At 39.0% G+C, this 22,150-nt stretch overlaps 2 protein-coding genes across 4 annotated transcripts; both read right to left on the bottom strand.

Annotated features, from left to right (window-relative positions):
- Window positions 1–441: 441 nt before the first annotated feature.
- ATXN3 (ataxin 3) lies at window positions 442–18,142 on the bottom strand. Its single transcript, XM_050335731.1, has 11 exons — window positions 18,092–18,142; window positions 14,433–14,597; window positions 13,870–13,914; window positions 12,468–12,553; window positions 11,989–12,055; window positions 9,546–9,633; window positions 9,141–9,273; window positions 7,872–8,047; window positions 7,326–7,449; window positions 6,485–6,573; window positions 442–5,846 (listed from the first exon to the last, which is right to left on the bottom strand). Exons 1-11 carry the CDS (start codon window positions 18,113–18,115, stop codon window positions 5,752–5,754), a joined length of 1,092 nt encoding a protein of 363 aa, XP_050191688.1. The 5' UTR covers window positions 18,116–18,142; the 3' UTR covers window positions 442–5,751.
- A 991-nt stretch (window positions 18,143–19,133) lies between these two features.
- On the bottom strand, window positions 19,134–22,136 carry NDUFB1 (NADH:ubiquinone oxidoreductase subunit B1). 3 transcript variants are annotated; one of them, XM_050336809.1, is made up of 3 exons: window positions 21,991–22,136; window positions 20,589–20,730; window positions 19,134–19,457 (listed from the first exon to the last, which is right to left on the bottom strand). In XM_050336809.1, the coding sequence occupies exons 2-3, from the start codon at window positions 20,726–20,728 to the stop codon at window positions 19,421–19,423; spliced, it is 177 nt and encodes a 58-aa protein (XP_050192766.1). In that variant the 5' UTR covers window positions 20,729–20,730; window positions 21,991–22,136; the 3' UTR covers window positions 19,134–19,420. The 3 variants fall into 3 exon arrangements, with proteins under 3 accessions (XP_050192766.1, XP_050192765.1, XP_050192767.1); XM_050336808.1 differs by having other exon boundaries at window positions 20,589–20,733; window positions 21,991–22,114; XM_050336810.1 differs by lacking the exon at window positions 21,991–22,136 and adding an exon at window positions 20,898–21,537 and having other exon boundaries at window positions 20,589–20,733.
- Window positions 22,137–22,150: the final 14 nt, after the last annotated feature.

The raw sequence follows: 22,150 nt of genomic DNA, 5'->3' as shown, positions 1-22,150 counted from the left end.
AGCTAATTTTTTAGCTGACTGACTTCATCCACTGTTGATAAGGGTACACAGAAACAATTCAGCATACTCTGTGGATTGACTAAGCTACAAAAACAGTGCATTGTGCCACAAAAAGAATGTGTATTCTGGCATCAAACCAGGAAACAGTAGCTTACTTAAAAATCAGAAAGCATATAATTTTTAAAGATATAACATAAATACAATGGGCACCAACTTTCTTCCCTAACAGGACTGTCTTTACGTAAATTTGAGAGTATCAACAGATGCAAAGACATCAGAGATGATGAAATGTCAGTTATGAGCAACAGAAAATGACCCCACTGCTGATGTGCATACACACATCTGGTGCAAAGCCCCCTGATACCCGAGATGAAATTGCAATGTTTGATGATCCTGTGCCCAACCCACATATAAGGGAAAGCAAATACGCAAATACACGGGTCAAGTGAGAAACAGTAGAAGCTATAATCATATTTATTTAAAAAAGTGATATCAAATACAACCATATATATTCATGCCTATTTGGAGAGCATTTTCAAAATATCGAACAGTGCTGCCATTTTCCAGTCAAAACAATGACAAAGCATTTCCACTTTCCCTTTTTAATCTTTTCAGTATTCTATGCTTTATATACACAAAATAGACAAAAATTATACAGGAATCCAGAGCCAAGGACATGATACTGAAAACAGAGTCTTGACCAAGAAAAAAAAAAAAAATCTATTACTGAAATAAGATTTCTAAAATACACAGCTATTAGACAAGAGATGAAAAAAAAAATCCCTTACAAAATCCTCTACTCTGGTTTGTACACAGGGGATTTCATGTAGCAAAAAATAAAATTTTATCAATGCTTTCATGGTTTAAAGACAGTATCAAGGTTTTTCTCTTTTTTTTTTTTTTTTTTTTTTTGTGCAGTGGCATTTAAATATTACATCCTTTTCTCTTTTATAAAAGTCCCTTCCTGAATTCCCACAGTGGCTATACTGAGGATGGGGGCAGGGGGGGATTAAAAGCAATGTACAGTTACAATTATTTGCTATTCTTAACAAAAAAATAAAGTGAAAGTATTTTGATTTGGTAAAAGCAGTTGAAAAGTCACACATACTAATTTTCTGAAGAACAGTGATTGGGGAAGGAGATGACTATGGCAAGTTAAATATTACAACATGTAGTATTTACTCCACGTCTGAAATGCAAATAAGGCAAAATGTGTGTATACAAGTTAAAAAGGTTTATTGCAAAACAGCAATAAAGATGAAATTAAGATGAAAACCTGGATACAACACAAAGCTACTACTACTTTGAAATTGAAGAACTAAATATTTGGATCTAGCAACTTTGAATGGATTGAGTATTATTCTCACTTGAACAACTGACTCTGTGTGGAGAGGGAAGAGGTATATATGTATTACTGGTTAGACTTTGTTTCCTTTTTTCGGGGGTAATGATTTTTAAGTAACTATCAAGATTTACCAGGAATTAAATTTTTTTTATGCAAGACAGTAATGGCTTACTAAGTGCACAACACAATTTTCTGTCTAAGCCCTTGAAGAAAGTTTCCACATCAATTTTTCTTTTCCTTGGATTCTTTCTTTGATTCCTTTAAAAGTGACATGCTGGTAACATGAATTGCACAATAGTATTTCTTTGTAAGTCTGAGTTCTAGAGTTCTCTGATCCCATCCCCCTCTACTGAGTTTTTCAGTACAAAGCACACCATTTGTATGTTTTCATCATTATTTGAAAGAGTAATTAATTTTAGAAAATTTCACAGGCATTTTAAAACTGTGACATGTTCTTGTTCATTTTAAAAAGCCTATCAGTTTTGTAATAAAACAAAGCAGCTTGCAAATGATAGAATCTGTCTGAGATACAGAAACAGAATTGTTTATTTGACACCTGCCATTTTAGCCCCCCACTATTTTATAAGTCTGTAAAAGAAGCAATAGTCCAACATTAAAACACATCATAGATTTAAATTTGTATTGGTTACTTTTAAGCAGTCTGCAAAGTAATAAAGTATGAAACGTAGAAGAGTACCTTGGCTGAAAATTAAACTTGCTGAAGTTCTTTGAAGGGCACCTGGAGCCCAAATGTTGGAGTAAGCAAGTCAGATATCAGATTAGTTTCAAGTCTAGAAAAATGTAAGCATTTAAACAGCTCATATTTATATATGCTGTGCCTGACAAGAACTGCATGCAAGCATGACTGCATTACAACTCTTTTTCCTCCTGCCCTCATAAGACCACCAAAGCAGTTTACAGCATTACACTTACAGAACTAATTCTGGAACATATTTAATATAAGCATCACTCATTCCCCCTGCTCCTTTGATTTCCAGTGTCAGCAAACCATAAATTATGACACATGGACCCTTCACTGCAAAACAGTAAAATGCTGTTGGATGAATGAAGTCTGAAATTCCCTCAAATATTGTATCATAATTAAAAAATAATCTGTCTGCTCCCTCACAATGGACTTTGGCCTAAAGGTATCATGTGGGAAAAAAACCCCAACCCTTCAGCATGACAGAGTAGATAACACTGGGAGTAAGCCCTAAATTAGTAAACATAAGCATAGTTAAGCCACACTGAGAACTGTTTATCACTGAAAGAATGCACACCAAAAAATGACATCACTGTTTTATTGACCGCTTCTTGGCAGGTGAACTCGAGGCCTGAGTTATAAAATATATACTGTCAGCAATTAGTATTATTCTTTTCCTTGGATGCAATGGAGAGGCACAGAGGAGATCTTGCCACTCTCTACAACTCCTGAAAGGAGGCTGTAGTGAGATGGGTGTCAAGTCTTATCTCCCAGGTAACAAGTGACAAGATGAGAAGAAATAGCCTCAAGTTGCACCAGTGGAGGTTAAGGTTGGGTGTCAGGAAATATTCCTTCATGGAAAGGGTTGTGCAGCATTGGAAGAGGCTGCACAAGTTAAATGGTTCAGTCCCCATTCCTGGGGTTTTCAGAAGAGGTGTGGATGTGGTGCTTAGGGACATTAAGTTTAGTGGTGGACTTGGCAGTGCTTGGGTTAATGGTTGGTCTCTTGCAGGTCTTTTCTGGCGACAGGACTCAGAATTAACAGATGAGCTTAAATTGCTCTCTCAACTGCTTGTCTAGACAGATACGCCTTTATCATTACACTTGACATTCCTCTGAAAATCGAACTGGTATTTGTGGAATGACAGTGGAATGACACAGGACAGAATGTCATTAGCCCTGTAACGACTCTCTCAGTTGCACTTTTCAGGCACTGTTACTTTATATTCCTCCCAGATTAAGAGACATGGGTGATGAAGTGACTTACAGCGTGACATTAAAGTTCAAAGGCAAACCTCCATGTTTCAGTGATTATAAAAACATGTATTTGGCCTGGGTTACAGTTAATGCCATTCAAGGGGCTTTGATTTTTTTTTTTATACAGGGCTGCTAGAGTTATAGAAATATTACATTTTTATTATATTCAGATAATAGAGGATAAAAGGTCCAAGGTCCAAGTATTGGCAGCAGATTGCCAGTCTATACGTATTTATAAAAATTAGTCTTATTTCAGAATCAGTTTGTGGCACAACAAAAAAAGGGAAATTAAAGCTGCGATTAATTTACAGATGAGCAAAGAAATAATTCAGTGCTTTAGAGATACCTTTCCTGCTTTCAGTTTAATAGAAATTTTAAAGTGAAAGCAGAAAAGTACATCCTGAAAAATACAGCATTTCAAAATGGCATATGCATACATGGACTTTTAAAGCCATTGTTTAACTATATTAATTTGAGACATTACAAATAATTATAATGTGCATGACAGAATTATTTAAAAAAGACAAAAACCAGTTTTTAAAAAGTCTCATGTCAAAATCCATATTGTCTTACACATACCTGGTGACATTGGTGAAAATTCAGCACATACGTAAAGAAAAGAGAATTTAGCCCAATTATGTATAATATAATAATATCCTAAGCTATCAGGAAACCATTGCTGTAAACAAATCTTTACTGAGAGGTAAGAGCCCTTTCATGTACAGTACTACTTGATGCTGAATGTATATTCCCATCTAGCTACTACTCATTTCATACTAATTTTAATTAAATGTTACTTTTCTGCAATGGTGTAACTTAAGAATATGTTGATAAAGAAATTTGGGGTTATCTTTGAAAGATTCTTAGAATGCCTGTACTAACTGTTAATGCTTTAACTGGACTACAGCTCATATACTCTATCTACAGCATATTCCCATATAATTTATATGTAAACAAAATTTGTATTTCAAGCACCATTTAGGAAAATGAAACATATTTCTTTTGTTGCACTGAAGTTCCAAGCCAGGTTTGGTCACCCTGTTACACATTCATCCTGGATATCAAAACAAATGTCTTACAACCAATAGCATAAGCTATCTCACATACTTTGCTCCCCAATTTTTCTCAGGATCAGAAACAGCATGATAAAAATTTGTAAGGTGCGTGAATAAAGGCCATTCCTGAAAAAACTGCAACATTCTGACAGACACTCATAAAAAGCATTTCAGAAAGAACATCCACACAGGCATAAATATTCATTCTTAAAAGAGCTACTTGCACAGGGGTCATTTCAGACTGCAGGAATGCACCTTGTGTGTGGCACTGACTTTATGGCACCTAAATCCCCTCCTCCTTTCTCCTAGATTCAGTTACAGGTCTTTCATACTGAAAGGCCAGAATGAAGGTTTGAGCTTGAAGAGGGGAAAAAAAAAGACTCTGGAAGAGGTAGAAAACCTGTCCAACCCAATTGATTATATGCTACTTTTGTAGTAAAGACAGTGGCTTAATGAGAAAGAACATAACAAACAAAATTTTTTTGAAAACTTCACCAAACCAAATAAGGCAAATTACCTGCCAAAACCCAAAATGTTAAACTCGGATCTATAATTTTACAGTTGGAATTAAAAGTAAAACCAGAAAGTGCTAGAAAGTCAGAAATCACTGAAAGATTCAGGAGTGACATTATAATCAACGATCCACTAAAGATTTTATCTTGAATTGTAAGTATGAAATTTATGGATTCTTGTTTCTCCTGCAGAATGGGTAATTTCAAAAGTGGACAGCAGGATCAAAAAGTTGATTTTAAGTCATTCAGAATCACAGAATATTCTGAGTTGGAAGGGACCCACAAGGATCTTCAAATCCACCTCCTAAAGTGAATGGCCCTTACAGGGATCGAACCCACCATCTTGGCATTATTAGCACCCTGCTCTAATCAACTGGGCCAGTCTCAGGGCTCACAAAAGAAATTTAATAGAGTTTAATTATTTCCCCATTTTAGAGTGATTTATTAAAAGGAACATAATAATTTATGAGCACAACTTATTACTTGTATCTCTTTTTCCATTAGTACTGAAGGAAATCAGTTGATGCTGATTTTGGCACCACTTATATCTTCTACAGAATTCTTCAAAACAATTTAAACTTCCTTTTTATATGTAAGTTACAGATGCTTCATTCACATGACTTTGTTCATGTGAACAGTTCAGGGATTTTAACACTACTACTCTTTTGAGCAGATGATTTGTAGAAAGAGTGCTACAGTTTTCTAAATTAGTGTGATCTTTTTCATATCTGCAGATTCCCTCTAAACTCTGACCTCCAGCAGCCCCCCTTTCATTCCTGCTTACAGAACTCTGAAATGAACCCTGCTTGTGCAACATTCACACAGTAGAATTTTAATGGAGACTTAGCGTTTTGACAATAAGAGGGGAAAAAAATTATGTCATTTCTCCTCTTCTGAATTCAAGTGGTTTCTAACAGATTCCAGAGACATATTCATGGCTGCTTGAAGCATGTCTTCTTCACTCATATCACCTCCTAAAGACAATAAGTGGATATAAGCTGTAATAAATTCACAGAGCTAGTTCTTAACTGTAGTTAAAATACTTTTATTTTTCCTTTTGTCCATACCCACCTTTTCCCACCCCACCCACAAAATTGGTTTTGTTTTTAAAATTATTGAACATTTTGAACTTTGTTTTCCACTACCTACTGTCAGTTTGTAACACATAATACACATCAGTTTTGGATCACCAATACCTAATACTGATAAGGTCTATATTAAGTTCTACTGAAAACTGGTTCCAGTAATTTTGTCAGATATTAACCCAAGTGGCCATACAACTTTGAAAGTAATTTAGGAAACAAATAATTGGCACAAATCCTGCCAAAGATTCCAATTTGTAATGCTGAAGACAAACAAAGCAACAAAAAGCAAAGCCAGAACTCAATTGATCTAATAGCAATGCTCTTCACTTTGAAACAAGATATTGAGATTCAAAGAGGAACAGGCTTTTCAGAAAAGTGATCCTTTCCTTCACTGCCAAAAAAGTAATGGCTGTGACAGTCTGAATGGAGTGAGGAAGTCAGCAGACAAGGAAGGTTAGGAAACAACACAACACAAAGATGAAAAAGACAAATATTTCAGTGTTCGATATAACTCTAAAAAACAATACCTGGGTCAGCTTCTCGAGTGCTTGAGCTAAGAGTTGCCTTATCACGTAGGTTTGGCATCTGATCTTGCTGCTGTACCTGTTGTTGCTGTCTGAAAGCGTCATAAATTCGTAAGAGACTAAAATTAACACCAGTATGAGACCTGAATCAAGTTCATTTCATTGTAAGGAAGGCCAAGAATCAGAGGTAGAAGGTGTTTGGTACAATAAAATCTCTGTACTTAAAATCTCTTCCATCATTTCACCCTGTTAACCTTCAGACACCTGTTTTCCCAGTACTATAGTCCAAGCCACATTATTATTTTCCCACCATTTGGAAGTTCTGCATTCTTATTCTACCATGCAAAGTCTAACTCCTCCCATCCATAGTATTTCTCCCTGGTCTTTATTTCCTCCATCACTAGAAGTCAGAGATAAGGAAAAGCTACAACAATAACACAACTATGTATTAAGGAAGTACACCAGAATAGCAACATAAAATATCTACAATGCTTTCACGTGATGCACATGAGAAGCATCACTACCAGAAGCAAAGTCTTAAAGAAGTAGTACTTTTTGTCAGGAAGATAATTACAGAGATATATAGGATTTCATTTAAAATACTTCTATAGCATGTATGTTTTCTTTCTTCACAAGACTGCTCTTGCATTAGTAACAAATCCTCTCTTATTTACAGGTTTCTTCATAGGAACCACCTGAGAATAGTGAAATTCAGGTACTGTTAAGAAATCATGTTAAAAGAGAAAAGTCAAGCTGGACCTCAATAAGAAATCCATCCACACCCCAAAAACACTGAAAAATACGACAGGTACTTCCACATGCAGTTTTCTATCAACTACTTTACTTTTCAAAATACGCTTGTCTTCTCCGTCGCAGTTCTTCTGAAGAAAGGGATTCTGTCTGACTGCTGTGAGACGACTGAGGAACATGCGGTGGTAATGAGCCTGAGAGCTCACTTCGACGACTACCTAAAACCAGAACATGCCATATCCTACTCATTACAGTAAAATGAACTTAGTAAATGACATACAGCTTAAGAAAATGTCTTCAAATTTGAGAGGAAAGAAGAAAGAAACTTGTTGGAGAAATAAGCACCTAGACTAACTTCCCTTGATACTATCTCTCCACCTAACCTTTGGACTGCTTCCCTTCCCTCCTGCTACCCTTAGCCCATTTGTTCTTCCTTCCTAATGATCAATGCCAAAATGAAAGTTACAACTTTTCAAAAAGCAGAACAAAGATAGCTACAGGAAATTCTGGATCATCCTTCCATGCCTCAAAACCAATCTTTCCAGAGAGCTTGATGCATGCTGGAAAGTGCCTGACAAAGTAGCTGCCTAAAGCATAAGCAACACGAACACGAGAAGAAAAATTCAGATGGACACTGCACCTTGCATGCTGAGCTGAATGGCTCTGCGAAGATCAGCTTCTTCATCCTCCATATCAATTTCCTGCCTACTTAGAGCCAGGGCTCTCTGAAAATTCTCTTCATCTTCATCTAACATGCCTGTTCCATCAAAAGGATGGTTAACTTCTATTGCTTGGTCCACATCACTTCTGGGTAGCCTGTAAAATTCACACATTTATGGCAAAATACAGAAGTTATATTAGAATTTAGAGTGAGGTTTAAATTAACTATCTTCTGCTGATTTAACTCTAGGAGGTTTTAACTTTAGAAAAAACATTTCAATTGTGAAGTCTGTTACACAGACAAGTATTTTCCTTTCTACATGAGAAAGCACAAAAGGGCTGCAAGTAGCTATAAAGCAACCTTAAACACCCATTTGCAGCACACTGCAACTCTAAAGCCATGCATGTGTTAAGAAGCTGTTAAATAGGAAAATCTTCAGAAATTATAATCCCACAAAAAAGCCTTAATATATGTTACTCAAACCTCCTGCTGTTTAAACAGTTACACCAGCAGAAAATAGTGTATGTGGTCTCCTTCTCAGGAAGCTCTAAAGACCACATTAAAGCAAAAGATCCTATGCAAACTGTACACACTTTCCATGTTGCTGCCAATTATTCCATCAATTTACAACACCAGTTTAACTTTACAAAGAGGAGGAAATAATAATGAATTCCTCTGAAAAGCCTTAAGCCTTTTTATCGGTATGCAATTTATTCCCAATGAAAATTTAATAAAATTATTGCAGAAGTAGCACTTTATATGTTTTCAAGGATGTTTTGTATTAGCAAAATGCATCAGAACTGAGCTGCACCACAACACTGGAATGAAATTATTCCAAAAGAGAATGGTGTACAATTTATATGATGTGAAATTCACATTTGGGTTTCTTGTTCTTTTCTACTTATGACTGAATGCATAAGCCAGTCTTAATTAAAGGTTAATTACTATTCCCCATAGTTTAGTAAGATTTGCTAACGCATTTTAATCACGAAGTTAAAAATCTGCACTGCAGTATGCTTTGCACATGGGAAAACTCAATCCTTATTAAGGCGGTTTTTACCCACTTAAAAATACACCATTAAAAAATAAACCATTTGTAGTCTATTAACTTGCTTTTACTGTGTTCAAAAGCAGTAAACGTTGCACTGAAGATACTTCTAATTACTTAAGGGGTTGTCTCCATGTGGCCTTAATCATGGAAACCAATCATACTGAACATTATTAAAATGAAATCTCTATTTACCTTACCTCTGATCTCTTGACTGTGCTGCCTCTTCTCCAATTAGTTTTGGTCTCTGCATCTGCTGTACCCGAATCATCTGCAGCAGCTGATCAGCCTCACAGTCTGGCAGGTCACCTTTTACTACAAATATGGAATAACCTGCGAAAAAGAAATCGTAAGTCCATGGCATTAAGGTGCAGATATAAACACATTAAAATTCACAGTATATGGAACACAATGATGTGCCATTTATTACAATGTAAGACTCCACCTTTTGTTATAAAGACTTGGGTTATTTCACTATTTCAGTCATAAAACTAAGAGTAGTAAATGAATATGTAAGTTCTAAGAAATAATTATTATTACCTACTTTTAATTAATGAGATTTAACATCTGCAAGTTACTATTTAACATCTGCAAGTTTCTATTACCTTCCTGTTGTAATTGAGCCAAGAAAAGTGCAAGATATGTGTCTGATATTAGTTCTGGACCCATCAAGAGAGAGTTCAAGTTAAACCACTGTAATTAAAGAAAAGAGGGGTTGAGAAAACAAATTAGCGTAAAGATTACTCAATAATTAATTTCTGTACATTGTGGTAATCTTTTATGATGGAATATCCAAATAAATCTATTAACATAAATTATCAAATAAAAGTCTTTTGAAGCACAATACCTATACTGCTAAAGGTTATCTTCAAATACTCTTCAGCTAACAGGAGATCTGAAGTGTGGGAATTACTACATGCTCTCTCCCATTACTGAATACTGGTATCAGGCAAAGAGATTAAAAGAGATTATTCTTCTACCATTGTATTTTGATTTATTTCAGACAGCATTGTAAAATTCCGCTTAATCCTACTTTTAAAGCTGAAACTAATGAAGTAAGAAACCATAAGTTAATGCTGTGTGTTAGGAAATTAATAGATACAGGAAATAGATGTTAAATTATTTCCATTAAATACATGCATTAAACATTCTCCCTTTAATAGCTGGTGATGCTGAAAACTATTGCTTACCCCTCTCTGAGATTATTTTTAAATTTAAAAATGAAGAACAATTAACTCAGATTTAATATGCTGCGAGTACAGCACTGTATTACAACAGGGGACACTTGATACAGATATACACAGATCATTTCTAGTTTCCTGAAGAAGACAACTAGTAATTTATAATATCTCAAGAGAGAAACAATAAAACTTCTAGACAGAAAATATACTCAACATGGGCAATAAAATATTCTACCCTTAAACCCCCACATATATTGCAATGAAACCGAATATAATACCTTTTTAATACCTTACTCATTCAATATTATCTAATTTTAACCAGGAAGCACCATTTCAGATAGTAGAAGGAGAAATCTATCTTTATTCTCACAAAAAAACGCATTGATCTAACCAAACTTCCACATATGCAGCCGTACACCTGCAGCCAGACTCATACTATAAGTGACTATCTACCACTCTGTCATGCCATCACTTATTTAGCCAAAAACACCCTCTGCCACTAATAAAGAGCAAGAAAACCAACAGTGTAGGAGAACTGGGGAGTAAAAAGTTGTGTAAAAAATACGATGCACAGACTACAGAAACTTTTAAAAGGGAATATGGAGAAGAAAGTTTTGGTTAACTAATTTTGCTTTAACTGTAACAGAAGAGAAGCAGGTTAAATAAATCCATCTTTTCTCATTACATCTACCTTTTCTCATTACACTTTAGATAACAGACACCTAGTATTGTCTTCATGTGGTTACAAGCAAAACACATCCCCCCTCCAACTTAGGATGTTTCAGGTTAGAATGCTCTCTCACAAAATTCCACCCAATTTGGTTGTATATACAATAAGGAGCATTTCTATAATTTTAAGAGGCCATCCTTTTTGATATCAAATACACAAAAATTGCCTCTAAGCATTAGCCATACTTTTAAACTAAAGCAGGACAGTAGAGTTCAGCTTGCTTACTCATAGGTAATTTTTCTCTATTTTTTTTTCATCTGGATGACAACATAGGCAGCCAGCACTTGCAAAAATGATCCAAATGGGCAAAGAGACTCCTGCCCCACAACTACAAAATCTAAAGGCTGTTTTCCATTAACATTTTCTACAAAAAAAGCCACCTGAAAAAAACAAACACCAAACCAGCTCATGTTGCATAAAAGCTTATGAAGTATGATCCAGAAGGATGATTGGCCATGAAATAAGACACTGCATTGATGTTGCAAGGGACATGGATATGAATTATTATATATATACCAGATGATATTTGTATGGCCATCCCTTACCTTTAATAACTGTTTCCTGATTAGAATACAATTATTTCATAAAGTTTTCAAAAACAATACAAAGTTCTGATTCTACTTCCCCCAACCTCATTCTAATGGATACTCTTAAAATACTAGCAATTATAAATATTAATTCATTTGAACTTCGAATTTTGTCTTACACCTCTTCTCCATTTAAACAAACAATATTTTTATAGTGTCAATAATATAGTTCATTAAAATAAGTTTGCATTCTATAGGGACCCTAATCCTTGTCTAGGACTCCTCCCCCACACAATTTTTCTGCTATTTTTCACACAAAAGAAAAAAAAGAAACTAGCTTAAATGTCACAGAGACTCTACCAGAGCTGCATCTCCCTAAAGGACAGATTCAATAGGGAATTGTTGGTCTTTCCCCAGGCTTACAATTATAATCAGCTGCCTGGCATTTTTGTGATAAAAGAAACATTTATTTTCTTTTTTTTTTTAATATGGGATATTATTAAAGCAAACTGCAGCAAAAGCTTGCAAAAGGCCAACATATGATCTACTCGCACCCACTTTTCCACACCCATTCTGAAGTCAATATTTAAATAAAAAAAGACAATGTCACCTGTTTTCCTAACTTTCGAACTGTAAACCAGTGTTCCTTATAATTACAAATAAATGATTTTTCATTTCTGTAAAAAGAAAAACAAAAGGCAGAAATAAAATTAAATACTATAAAATCAGAATACACAATGCTTAAGTTCTTTGCAACCACTGATTTCAATTTATATAATAAAATTTCAGTAATACAACTGTTGATGCCACATTACAGAATACTCATACTGCTTTTATAACATTTAGGAAGTTGTCAACATCACTGAAATTTCCATATACCTGTGATATCAGAAATACTAAGAAATCATGAAGGCACAGAGACAGATACTCATATGTACCCCCCCAAAAAAATTAAACAAAACCCCAAGGTATAATACAAACATCAGAATGCAACAGAGTTTGAAATAGTAATTTTAAAGAAAGATTTAAACCATAAATTAAGAGTATTTTTTTCAGTAAAATGAAAGCAGGGTGCTAAAGAAATCTTACATAGGGTCGATCCCAAGTCTCTGATACTCTGGGCTGTTGAAGAGGATTAGTTCTAAACCCCACACTTTCAAGGCATTGCTTATAACCTGTCAAAAAATAGGACTTTTTATGAGTCAAGCCATCAAATCTAAATTTGAGCAACACAACCACCTTAGCTACTACAAACAATTAAACTGTTTTTGTAAAACTTAAATTTCAAAACACAGCCAGGAAACCTAGGAATCACATTATGCAAAATGCAGCTGTCAGGAATCTGCATGCAAACGTAACACTGATACCTTATCTAAGGGAAGCAACAAAACTAGGATTTAACTGAGATGTGTTAAATCAAAAACAAAGCTGTAACTTCACCTCCCACACACATTTGAGCAGTTGTCATCTGCTGCCCTCCCTCCCCAATACAAACTCAATCTTTCTCCACAGTAACTATTGGAAATTCTGTACTACTGGATTGTCATGGGATCAGTCAGGCACTGAACTGAGCACAAACTCGTTTACAGTAACTCTTTAAGGCTACATGAAATAATTCTCTAAGAAGTTTTAAATTCACAATTCAACTTGCTTTCAGGAATCCAACTGTGCAGCAAGTGAGAAAAGCAATGACAGGACAAAAAAGTAGAATGGGGAAGCATATTTTTTTCAGCTTCTACACTGAAGCAACACAATCAAGAACACAAGGAAAGCCAAACTAAATGGTTTTTCACCGAACAGAAAAACAGCCCTGTCCTGCCATGAGGAAGACAGGCTCTTGAGGGATTCTAGAACATGGAAAAGCATCTCTGAAAGCCTGGGAGACAGCCAAAGGTGCAAAGCATCGCCTACAGCTCTAGTCTAGACAAAAGCCCCAGTCTGGCATTCAAAACCCTTTTTGTTGCTTTTCTGGTTAAAGTATTTATTATTGATTACTTTTCCACTATGGCCCTTAAAAAAACCCAACCAAACAAGAAAAATAATAAAACCAGCTCTGAAGGATCTGGAGTGAGTTATAAAAACTGGAGTGCAGATGCTTTCTGCAGCTCACTATGATAACCCTGCAATCATTGCCAAGGGCTTTGGAGTCCATAATTTGAGGAAGCAATCTCAATTCTGCTTTTTCACCTGTAGTCCATGGGAGCCAATGTTTACACCTAAAGTGCCCGAAAGAAGCAGCTTAGAAATCAGGTGCTTATTGCCAGCAGGTGTTCACAGTTTCATGCCTCTATGTGTTTACAGGCCCATCAACTGAAAAACTGCAAGTCACTGCTCTTAATGGAAAACACTCTGAAGATTTGGAAGTCCAGTACTTCATCCCATTATTCCCATAAACTGGCAACTAGATGAGAAAGCTCAATGCCATTTAAATTATATGAGAGAACATATACTACATAAACAGAAAATTGTGTAAGAAGAGAGCTGTGCTTACTTGAATTGAGAAGAATCCACTATCATCCATATTCACAGAAGGCTGCTGCTCAATGTGAGATTGGGAGGGAGAAAAGAAAAACGGTGTAAGCATAAAAGGTCAAAAATAATTGAGTTTTGAAAATAAACGTAACTGCATATCCTTAAAGCAACAACTTTTATGTCCTTGTCTGCAAGGCTGATTACAATGCCCCTAAATAGGCATATTAATTTAAAACTCAAACCTTTAAATTAGAAATGCTCAGTGCTTAAAGGGCAGACAGGCATGGGAACTTCTGTTCCTATCTGACACTGGCTTACAAAAACAAAAGGCAAATCACTGATCCTCCTTGCCACGTCTGACCTTCCTACTTGTAAGATGAATGTAGCTTTTTGTAGAATTACTGTGCTAATACCATTTGAAAATGCCAAATCTAAGATGCATGAATGAAAAAGCTTATAAATTTAAGAACTTTCAGCACTAGAAAATGAACCTTGTCTAGCTTAGCAAGAATAGCAGGTCTGTGCAAAACAATATTACATTTCAGGCAAATATCAAGCCACCTCAAATGAAGATAATTTTACCTGTAAAAATGTTCTGTATTCTTCACTAGATACTCCTCCCTCTGCCATTCTCATCCTTTCTTCCTCATCCAACTGCTGTGCAATAGAGGATAACTCTACAGGACTAAAGTATTCCCCTTGCAGCAAATTATTCAGACAGTGTTGTGCACACAATGAGCCTTCTTGCTAATATTGGAAGAGAAAAAAATACCAAAGACAACAAGAAAATCAGGTTTACATAAACTCTGTACAATGACTCAACCATTTCATTCTGTAAACTTCCTGCCCTCCCCACTCACCTAGAATACCATATATTCTTTGAATGTATTACACTGCAACCCTCCCATCAACTTTATGAGGGAAAAAAACAAACAAAAAACCACCCAAAAAATCAGGCACACTACTTTATTTCCTCAAAGGAAATAAATTTCAGGTAGAAAATGTTTTTTGGAAACACCATAAAAATTGCCAATGGCCCGACCAAATCACACAGGGACTCTGCAACCAATGGATTCTGTCCTCTTCCAAATCACCACCACATGAAAACAGAACAGTTTAGATCTCTGCTTCCCAGGAACTCATGTTTTCTGTTAACTGACACTCATTCTTTTTTAACTTTTCTTCCCTGACAGGTGTGGCTGTTGAAATGTCTCTCCACATTAGTGCTGAGGAAGTGATTTGGAGCTGGAGGAGCAGTAAAGCTCATTTTCTATATGAAATTTACATACAGAAAGCAGGTAAAAATTCCACTAGTTCTAGAATCCTGATGACAATGATGAGGGGACAAGAAAAAAACTTCTTAAATTCAGCATATTAAACAGTGAAAATATATCTTGTTGATAAACCATTGAAATAAAAATTGCTTTAGATACTTGGTCACATATCCAGTGCATTGCAGATAATAGAAATGTAATGTAACATTTTTAGAATGTCAACACAAATTTAAAGTAAGTCAATTAGAAGTGTCAGTCATGATTTTGTAGGACAAAATAAAAAATACCTAATCTGAATGAATGTATGTCAGGCTCCATTATTTTCCTAAGTGCAGATAAAATACTGCCACGTTAAAACAAAAAAAAAACAAAACAAAACAAAAAAACCAAACCCACAAAAACCCAACACAAACCAATGAAATTGGAGTCTCCCATGGAAAAGCCACTTTTTTTTTTTTACAAATAACTAAAGTCCAAGTGCAAGACAAGTAGCATCAGTTTTTAAATCCCGCTTTTATCTTTAGTTTTAATCAGTCTTCACTTTTATTTACATTAAGAACTCTAATGTCCATGCCTTTTATTAAAAACAAAACTAGAACCCCTCATGGAAAATACAGAACATCCCTCCCTCATGCAGACACACATACACTAAGAATACAAGAGTATGCCTCTGAGGAATATTCTTTAAACTTCCATGAAAGCTTCACACAAATCCCATGTAGAACACTCTCATGATCTCCCTTCAAGCAGAATCCTCAAAAGTTCCCTTTACTCCAGGTTACAGAATCTTCCAAGAGCTTCATCACTTAATTGAGCGATGAGTTATTAAAACCAAACTGACTGTACAGTCAGGCTTCAATGGAATCCAGAAACCTCCTCCTTGGCTCACACCCTTCCTGTACCCAGAAACTCCAGACTGAACACCAGCTCCTGTCCTTGGGACCACATCCCTACTGCTGGTCATATGATAAACTGGAACAGCAGAACCTGCTCAATCATCACAGGTTTTTCCACTAGGGATATTAAAATACCTCTAAAAATTAGTTGTGCTACAGGCTCACATCCTAATTTCACTAAAAAGACTTCTCTTATTTGTACAGTTTTACCTTAAGAGTAATAAATTGTTAATTTTCATATGGAAATGTTATACATATTAAGTGCAAAATGCAGAACACTGATCATACAGTTTTTACAGACATTAACTGCCATTGTTTTGTGCAGAGAACGTTACACTTCCCATAACCTGAAATCCCCTCATTGAAACCTCTCCTGATAAAAACTGCTGCCCTGCTTTCAGTCTTTTCAGTCACTTGTATCTTATCAAGGAAAGGACAAACATCTAAGATGGGGGCTCCTGAAGCATTGTCCTTCAGTCCTACTTTCTGTAACTGTCATTTCACTCTTAAAAGTGACACATTGCTTACTTCCTTATTTTATTCGATTTCCTTTATAAATACCATGTTTCTTATGCCTTTTTATGGAAACATCTAAGGTGTGCAGATTCAAATGTGCCTGTACATGCAGCACTTCTAAGTATATTGACATCAATTCATGGGGGGGAAAATACTCCTTAAAAAAAAAGCAGAGATTCAGTTACATTTTCCATTGAATAACAGGATAAAAACATTAGGTATTCCAATTTAAAACAGGCATTCAGGTGCAACTTTTTAACTGGGTAAATAACCAGGGAGCAGTTATGTTTCACATGTGGTAGACCCAGGACTGTACACTTCCCCTTCCCCAAAACCTGTAGCAACTAAAAAATACCATCACTTTGTAACTGTTAATCTATTGTTAATCTGGGTTGGACTTGATGATCTCAGAGGTCTCTTCCAACCCAGTTAATTCTATGATTATGCTCTGTCGCTTCAATTTCAGCAGAGTTTTATTATTAAACTAGAAAACAACTTAGTCATTAAGAAAAGTTATAATTTCATTATGTGATAGGCAAGGCCAGATAAGAGAAGGGTATGCTTCTCTTAAACTATTTTCAAATCTAAACTGAAACTCAAGGTCACTGTAGCAGAGACCATAATGGCTGAAATCTAACACTCATCCTCTGAACAGCAGCTGCTTAACACCACAGCACTTGCCAAATTTTGCAACCCAAACGGAGTCTGAAAGAACTCAGTTTCTATTTTCTGAAAGAACTCAGTTTCTATTTACTTCAGAACAGTAATTTTTTTTTTTAAGGAAGTTATACCCCTATCTTGCTGTAATTTCCTACGTAAACCAACCCTTACACATGAGAAAATGTAACAGAACTAGTGTTAATATTAACACAATAAAGCTGAAGAGACATTGGCAAGGTATATGAAAACAGACAATTATATTTGAACAGCATTTAAACAGAAGAAGTTCATATCTATGAACCTGGAAAAATCACAGCAGTTCATAGAAACGTTTCTCCTCCACAACAGGAAATACAGCGCACAGGAGCACAGTATATGAATCAGAATTTCCTTAACAGCTCTCCTCTCCATGCTCATGACACAGCCTGACAAGCCAGGCTCGCTGAAGAGATGGGTCTGAGGGCACAGAGACAGCCCTCCCCACCTTCAGACTCATTTCTCAGCCATGCGAGCTCTCTCTCAAGAAACACAAGCAGGTGCAGCCCGCACCTTCCCGCACCCGAGGTCCACTTCTACAGCCCCCAGGAGCGCGGTCCCCGCGTCAAAGGGGCCGGCGGGGCTCAGCCCTGACTCACTCCGCTCTGCAGTAACGACATTCCCTTCACCCGCAGAGCCGGCACGTCAGGCCGGGACGGGCCCCGGGCACCGGCAGCGCCGCGCGGGAGGACCGCGGTGCCCCCGGAGCGGGGGGAGGAGCCGCAGCCGCCAGAAGGTGCCGGGCGGCGGGCACGGGGGGCTACCCGGCGCCCAGCCCGGCAGCTCCTCAGTCACACACCGGTGTGTCCGGCCCGGCCCGGCCCCCTTCCCGTCCCGTCCCGTCCCGTCCCGCACTCACCCGCTCGTGGAAGATCGACTCCATGTTTACTGACCCGGCCCGCAGCCCCCGCCCCACGTGACCCGCCCGCCCAATCACGGCGCCCCGCGCCGCCGCCCCTCCGCGCACGGCCCGCCGCGCTCCCCCCGCCGCCGCGGGGCGCCCCCTGCCGGACGGGAGGCCGCGGGCAGGTCACGGGCCGCGAGCGCCCCCGCGCGGCGGGAGGCCCACACGCACCGCCCGCACCGCCCATCCGGCGACGTGCCCCGCCCATCCAGCGGGGTGTCCCGCCCATCCAGCGGCGCGTCCCGCCCATCCAGCAGGGTGTCCCGCCCATCCAGCGGCGCGTCCCGCCCATCCAGCAGGGTGCCCCGCCCATCCAGCAGGGTGTCCCGCCCATCCAGCAGGGTGTCCCGCCCATCCAGCATGGTGTCCCGCTCATCCAGCGGCGCGTCCCGCCCATCCAGCGGCGCGTCCCGCCCATCCAGCAGGGTGTCCCGCCCATCCAGCGGCGCGTCCTACACCGCCCCGCGACCCCGAAACCCCGAACCCCTCCTGCCCCGGGAACGCCTGCTCCTCCCACGGCAAAGAGCTCCACGCCGCCTGTGCTCACCAGCTGCCCATCCCTCGCACCTTCCCCTTCCTGTTCCCCCCATGACACAGAGCTCCACGCCGCCTGTGCTCACCAGCTGCCCATCCCTCGCACCTTCCCCTTCCTGTTCCCCCCATGACACAGAGCTCCACGCCGCCTGTGCTCACCAGCTGCCCATCCCTCGCACCTTCCCCTTCCTGTCTCAAAGCCGCAGCACCCACTCGCCCCTGTTCTAAACAAGCCTAAAGAGAAAATCCAAAAATAAACTTGTCCACATTCAATTAAAAAACACAAGCAACCGCCAACCACATTCTGGGTCTATGTGAAGTATTCCTTTGAAGGTTAGTTCATAAATTAGGGGATGAGCCACTGCTGACAGAAGAGGCCAGGCAGGGCCAGCCCAGCAGCTGCCTACATAAAATCCATTCAAATACATAGATTCCACACCATACAGATAAATAACAGCATGAATTATTTTTGCATAGCTTTTCTTTATTACATAATTCTTCCTCCTCACTTCCAGAGTACAGGACAAAATGTTCTCAACACTTACGGACTAATGGAATTCCTGGACACCTCTAAGTCATTTAATTAAATCAACTTCAAAAAGTAACATTGGAAATTAAACTAGCACTGAGGAATTGCAGGTGTCCTTTTCTGTAGTATGCTCTCAGGGTAAAAATCATAATCCTGTTCTTTCAACGTGTGAGATAAGATGATGAATCAAACAAAAATGTCTTCCATTTCATCGGCAGCTCTTATCTCCATGTCACCTCTTCACCAGGCTTCAACTCCCTGTGTAGAAATAAGAAAGATAGAGGGAAGAGACTAAAATTAGGATTTTTTTGATAGAATAGTTATTAATAAATGTAATTTATTCTACAATAGCTTAATTTTGAGATTTCTGTATAAATTTAACTTTCCTTGCAATAGTTGTCAGTTAAAAATCTTTTAATACTGATAAACCTATTTTCTTCCCAAAGCTTGAACAGAGTCCTCTTATTTCCATTCATTTAAATGATAGCACAAAACAGCTGACCTCTAAGGAGTTAACAGACTTTTAATCTGATCCATAATGAAAAACTCTAATTCTTTTAAACACAATAATTCATTACTTTAGTGGGAAGAGAAGTAGGTGTGAAATCAGAGGGTATTTTTGCAAGATACTTAAACAGCACCCCAGTTCACAGCAACTGCTGTAAAAAAAAAAGTGCTAATGTACCTGTGGGGTGGATTATGTCTTAAGTTTTCTTTCTTACTCAAAAATTTAGGTAAGACCAGAGTTGAAAAAAAAATCATCTGCAAACTGGTATCATTCCTATTATTAATCCATACTATGCAACATGATTTTTCTTCTTGTTTTGCTAACCCTATGATCTAATACAGAATTAGAACTGACATAGATGAGGCAATGCCTGAAGTTCTCTAATCTAAATTCTCCCTGAGAAGTCACAGCCAGTAAACCCAAACTCATCAGTGTATATAATCACATCATTCAGTGAAAATACAGCAGTTGCCGAAAGAAGTTAATTTGGAAAATATTGGTTATTATTTTTAATAACATACATTTATTCAAGTATTTAGTTAAAAAGTGATGTGATAAATTTAAGACAGAAAACTAAAATTCAAGCACTATGTTTCCCACTGAACTTTTAGAGAGAGAGACAAAATAGTGTTTTACACATTTCATGGCTAGGAACTTGATAGCAATTAATAATCCTTTCTTTCCTAACAAAGTTGGCTCCTAAAGACCCAATTTAGTGACTTAAAACACTTCACAAATGCTTGATGAAATTTTTAGGGATTCCTTTCCTTTAATATTTTGACTGTTGGGGTTTTTGTTCATACTTAAAACTCTCAGAAAGAACACAGAAGCACTTTGAAAATAACTATATGTATGTATTTAAGAGGCATCCTAAAGCAGACCTTTTGTATAATAAGCTCTTGTTTCTGAAGGTTGCCAGTTTTTCATCATTCCATCTGTCCAAATAGCATCCAATCACAAATCCCAAGGGAACTAAGATGTGGACCCAGTGATCACGCACAACTTGTGGTAAATTCACCATGACTGCTAGAAAGAAAAGCATAATAGGTAAGAGTTACTAATAAATCTGCACATGGAAACTGTTGCATAGTTGGAACCTTTACTCTCACTTACTAGGATTCTACAACCACATAAGAAACATGAATGCCATCACACACTTCCTAGAGACATGTGCTGTTCTCAACCCATACCTGTGTTTCTTAAAAATAATCCTAATTAACTCTTCACCCTGGGAAAGAGGATTTAATCCTAAAACAGAGAGAGAAATAGAACATCTCTTTTAAGATATCCCTGATGAAACAATTCAATTTTTAAAGGTTCTAGAGCTATCTACCCATTAAAGCAACTCTACACAAGTTTGCTGTTCTGTAAAACAGAACACATCCATGTAAAACAAACATGCCTATAATTTAAATTCCTGTAGATGGATGCCTTATTACCAGTATCAAGACTGAAAGACAAGCTGCAGGTTCAGCAGGGAGCTGACAGATAAGGGAGGACACTTCCAAAATCGTTAGGGTTGGAAGGGACCTCTGGAGATCATCTAGTCCAACCTGCCTGCAAAGGCAGGGTCACCCAGAGCAGGTGACACAGGAACGTGTCCAGGTGGGTTTGGAATGCTTCCAGAGAGGGAGACTCCATGACCTCTCCGGACCGCCTGTTTCAGTGTTCTGCCAAACTTAACGTAAAGTTCTTCCTCATGTTAAGGTGGAACTTCTTGTGTTTGAGTTTATGGCCATTGCTCCCCGTCCTGTCGCTGGGCACCACTGAAAAAAGCGTGTCCCCATGCACTTGGCACTCGCCCTTGTGATATTTATATTCATATGCACCCCCTCTCAGTCTTCCCTTCTCCAGAACAAACAGGCACAGCGAACCTTTCCCACCCAACCGAACCCTTCCAGGTCAGGGAGTTAAGCTCGACGCCAAGGCCGTGTCCCACAGCGCCGGGCCCCGCGGTCGGGCGGACACCAGCGCCGCCGCTTCCCCCGCGGGGCGGCCGCGCACCCGCGCCCTGCCGAGCGGGCGGGAGGCGCTGCCCCCGCACCGACCCCGACGCCGGCCCCGAGAGCGGCCCGGGCCGCGCTGCCCCCGGCAGGGCCCCGCCACCGCCCGGCTCCGCTGCCCCCGCCCGCCTGGGACCCCGGCCGCAGGGGCAAGAGCATCTTAAAGCTCCAAGGCTGAGGCGCCGCGTCCCGGCCGGAGGGGTTGGGGACAGCACGAGGAGCTCCCGAGGAAGCGTCACATCGGTCCCAGCGCTTCCCCCTCCCCCGGCCCCACCGTTACCGCCGCTCGCGCCGGGCCCGCCGCGGCCGCTCCAAGGGCACCGGGAACTGGCGAGCTGGCAGCGACCACAGCCCGAGCAGGGACGGGGGGGGCACGTTTCTCCCCCCCCCCGGCGGGCTCGCGGTAGTGCCGCCCGCCACCCTTCCGCTCTTCGCCCCGC

Source organism: Myiozetetes cayanensis, unplaced genomic scaffold, assembly GCF_022539395.1.
Source record: "Myiozetetes cayanensis isolate MyiCay16 unplaced genomic scaffold, myiCay2020 scf6-25, whole genome shotgun sequence".
NCBI lineage: Eukaryota > Metazoa > Chordata > Aves > Passeriformes > Tyrannidae > Myiozetetes > Myiozetetes cayanensis.
Note: the sequence above shows the minus strand (reverse complement) of the source record. Positions and strands in the feature narration are given on the sequence as shown.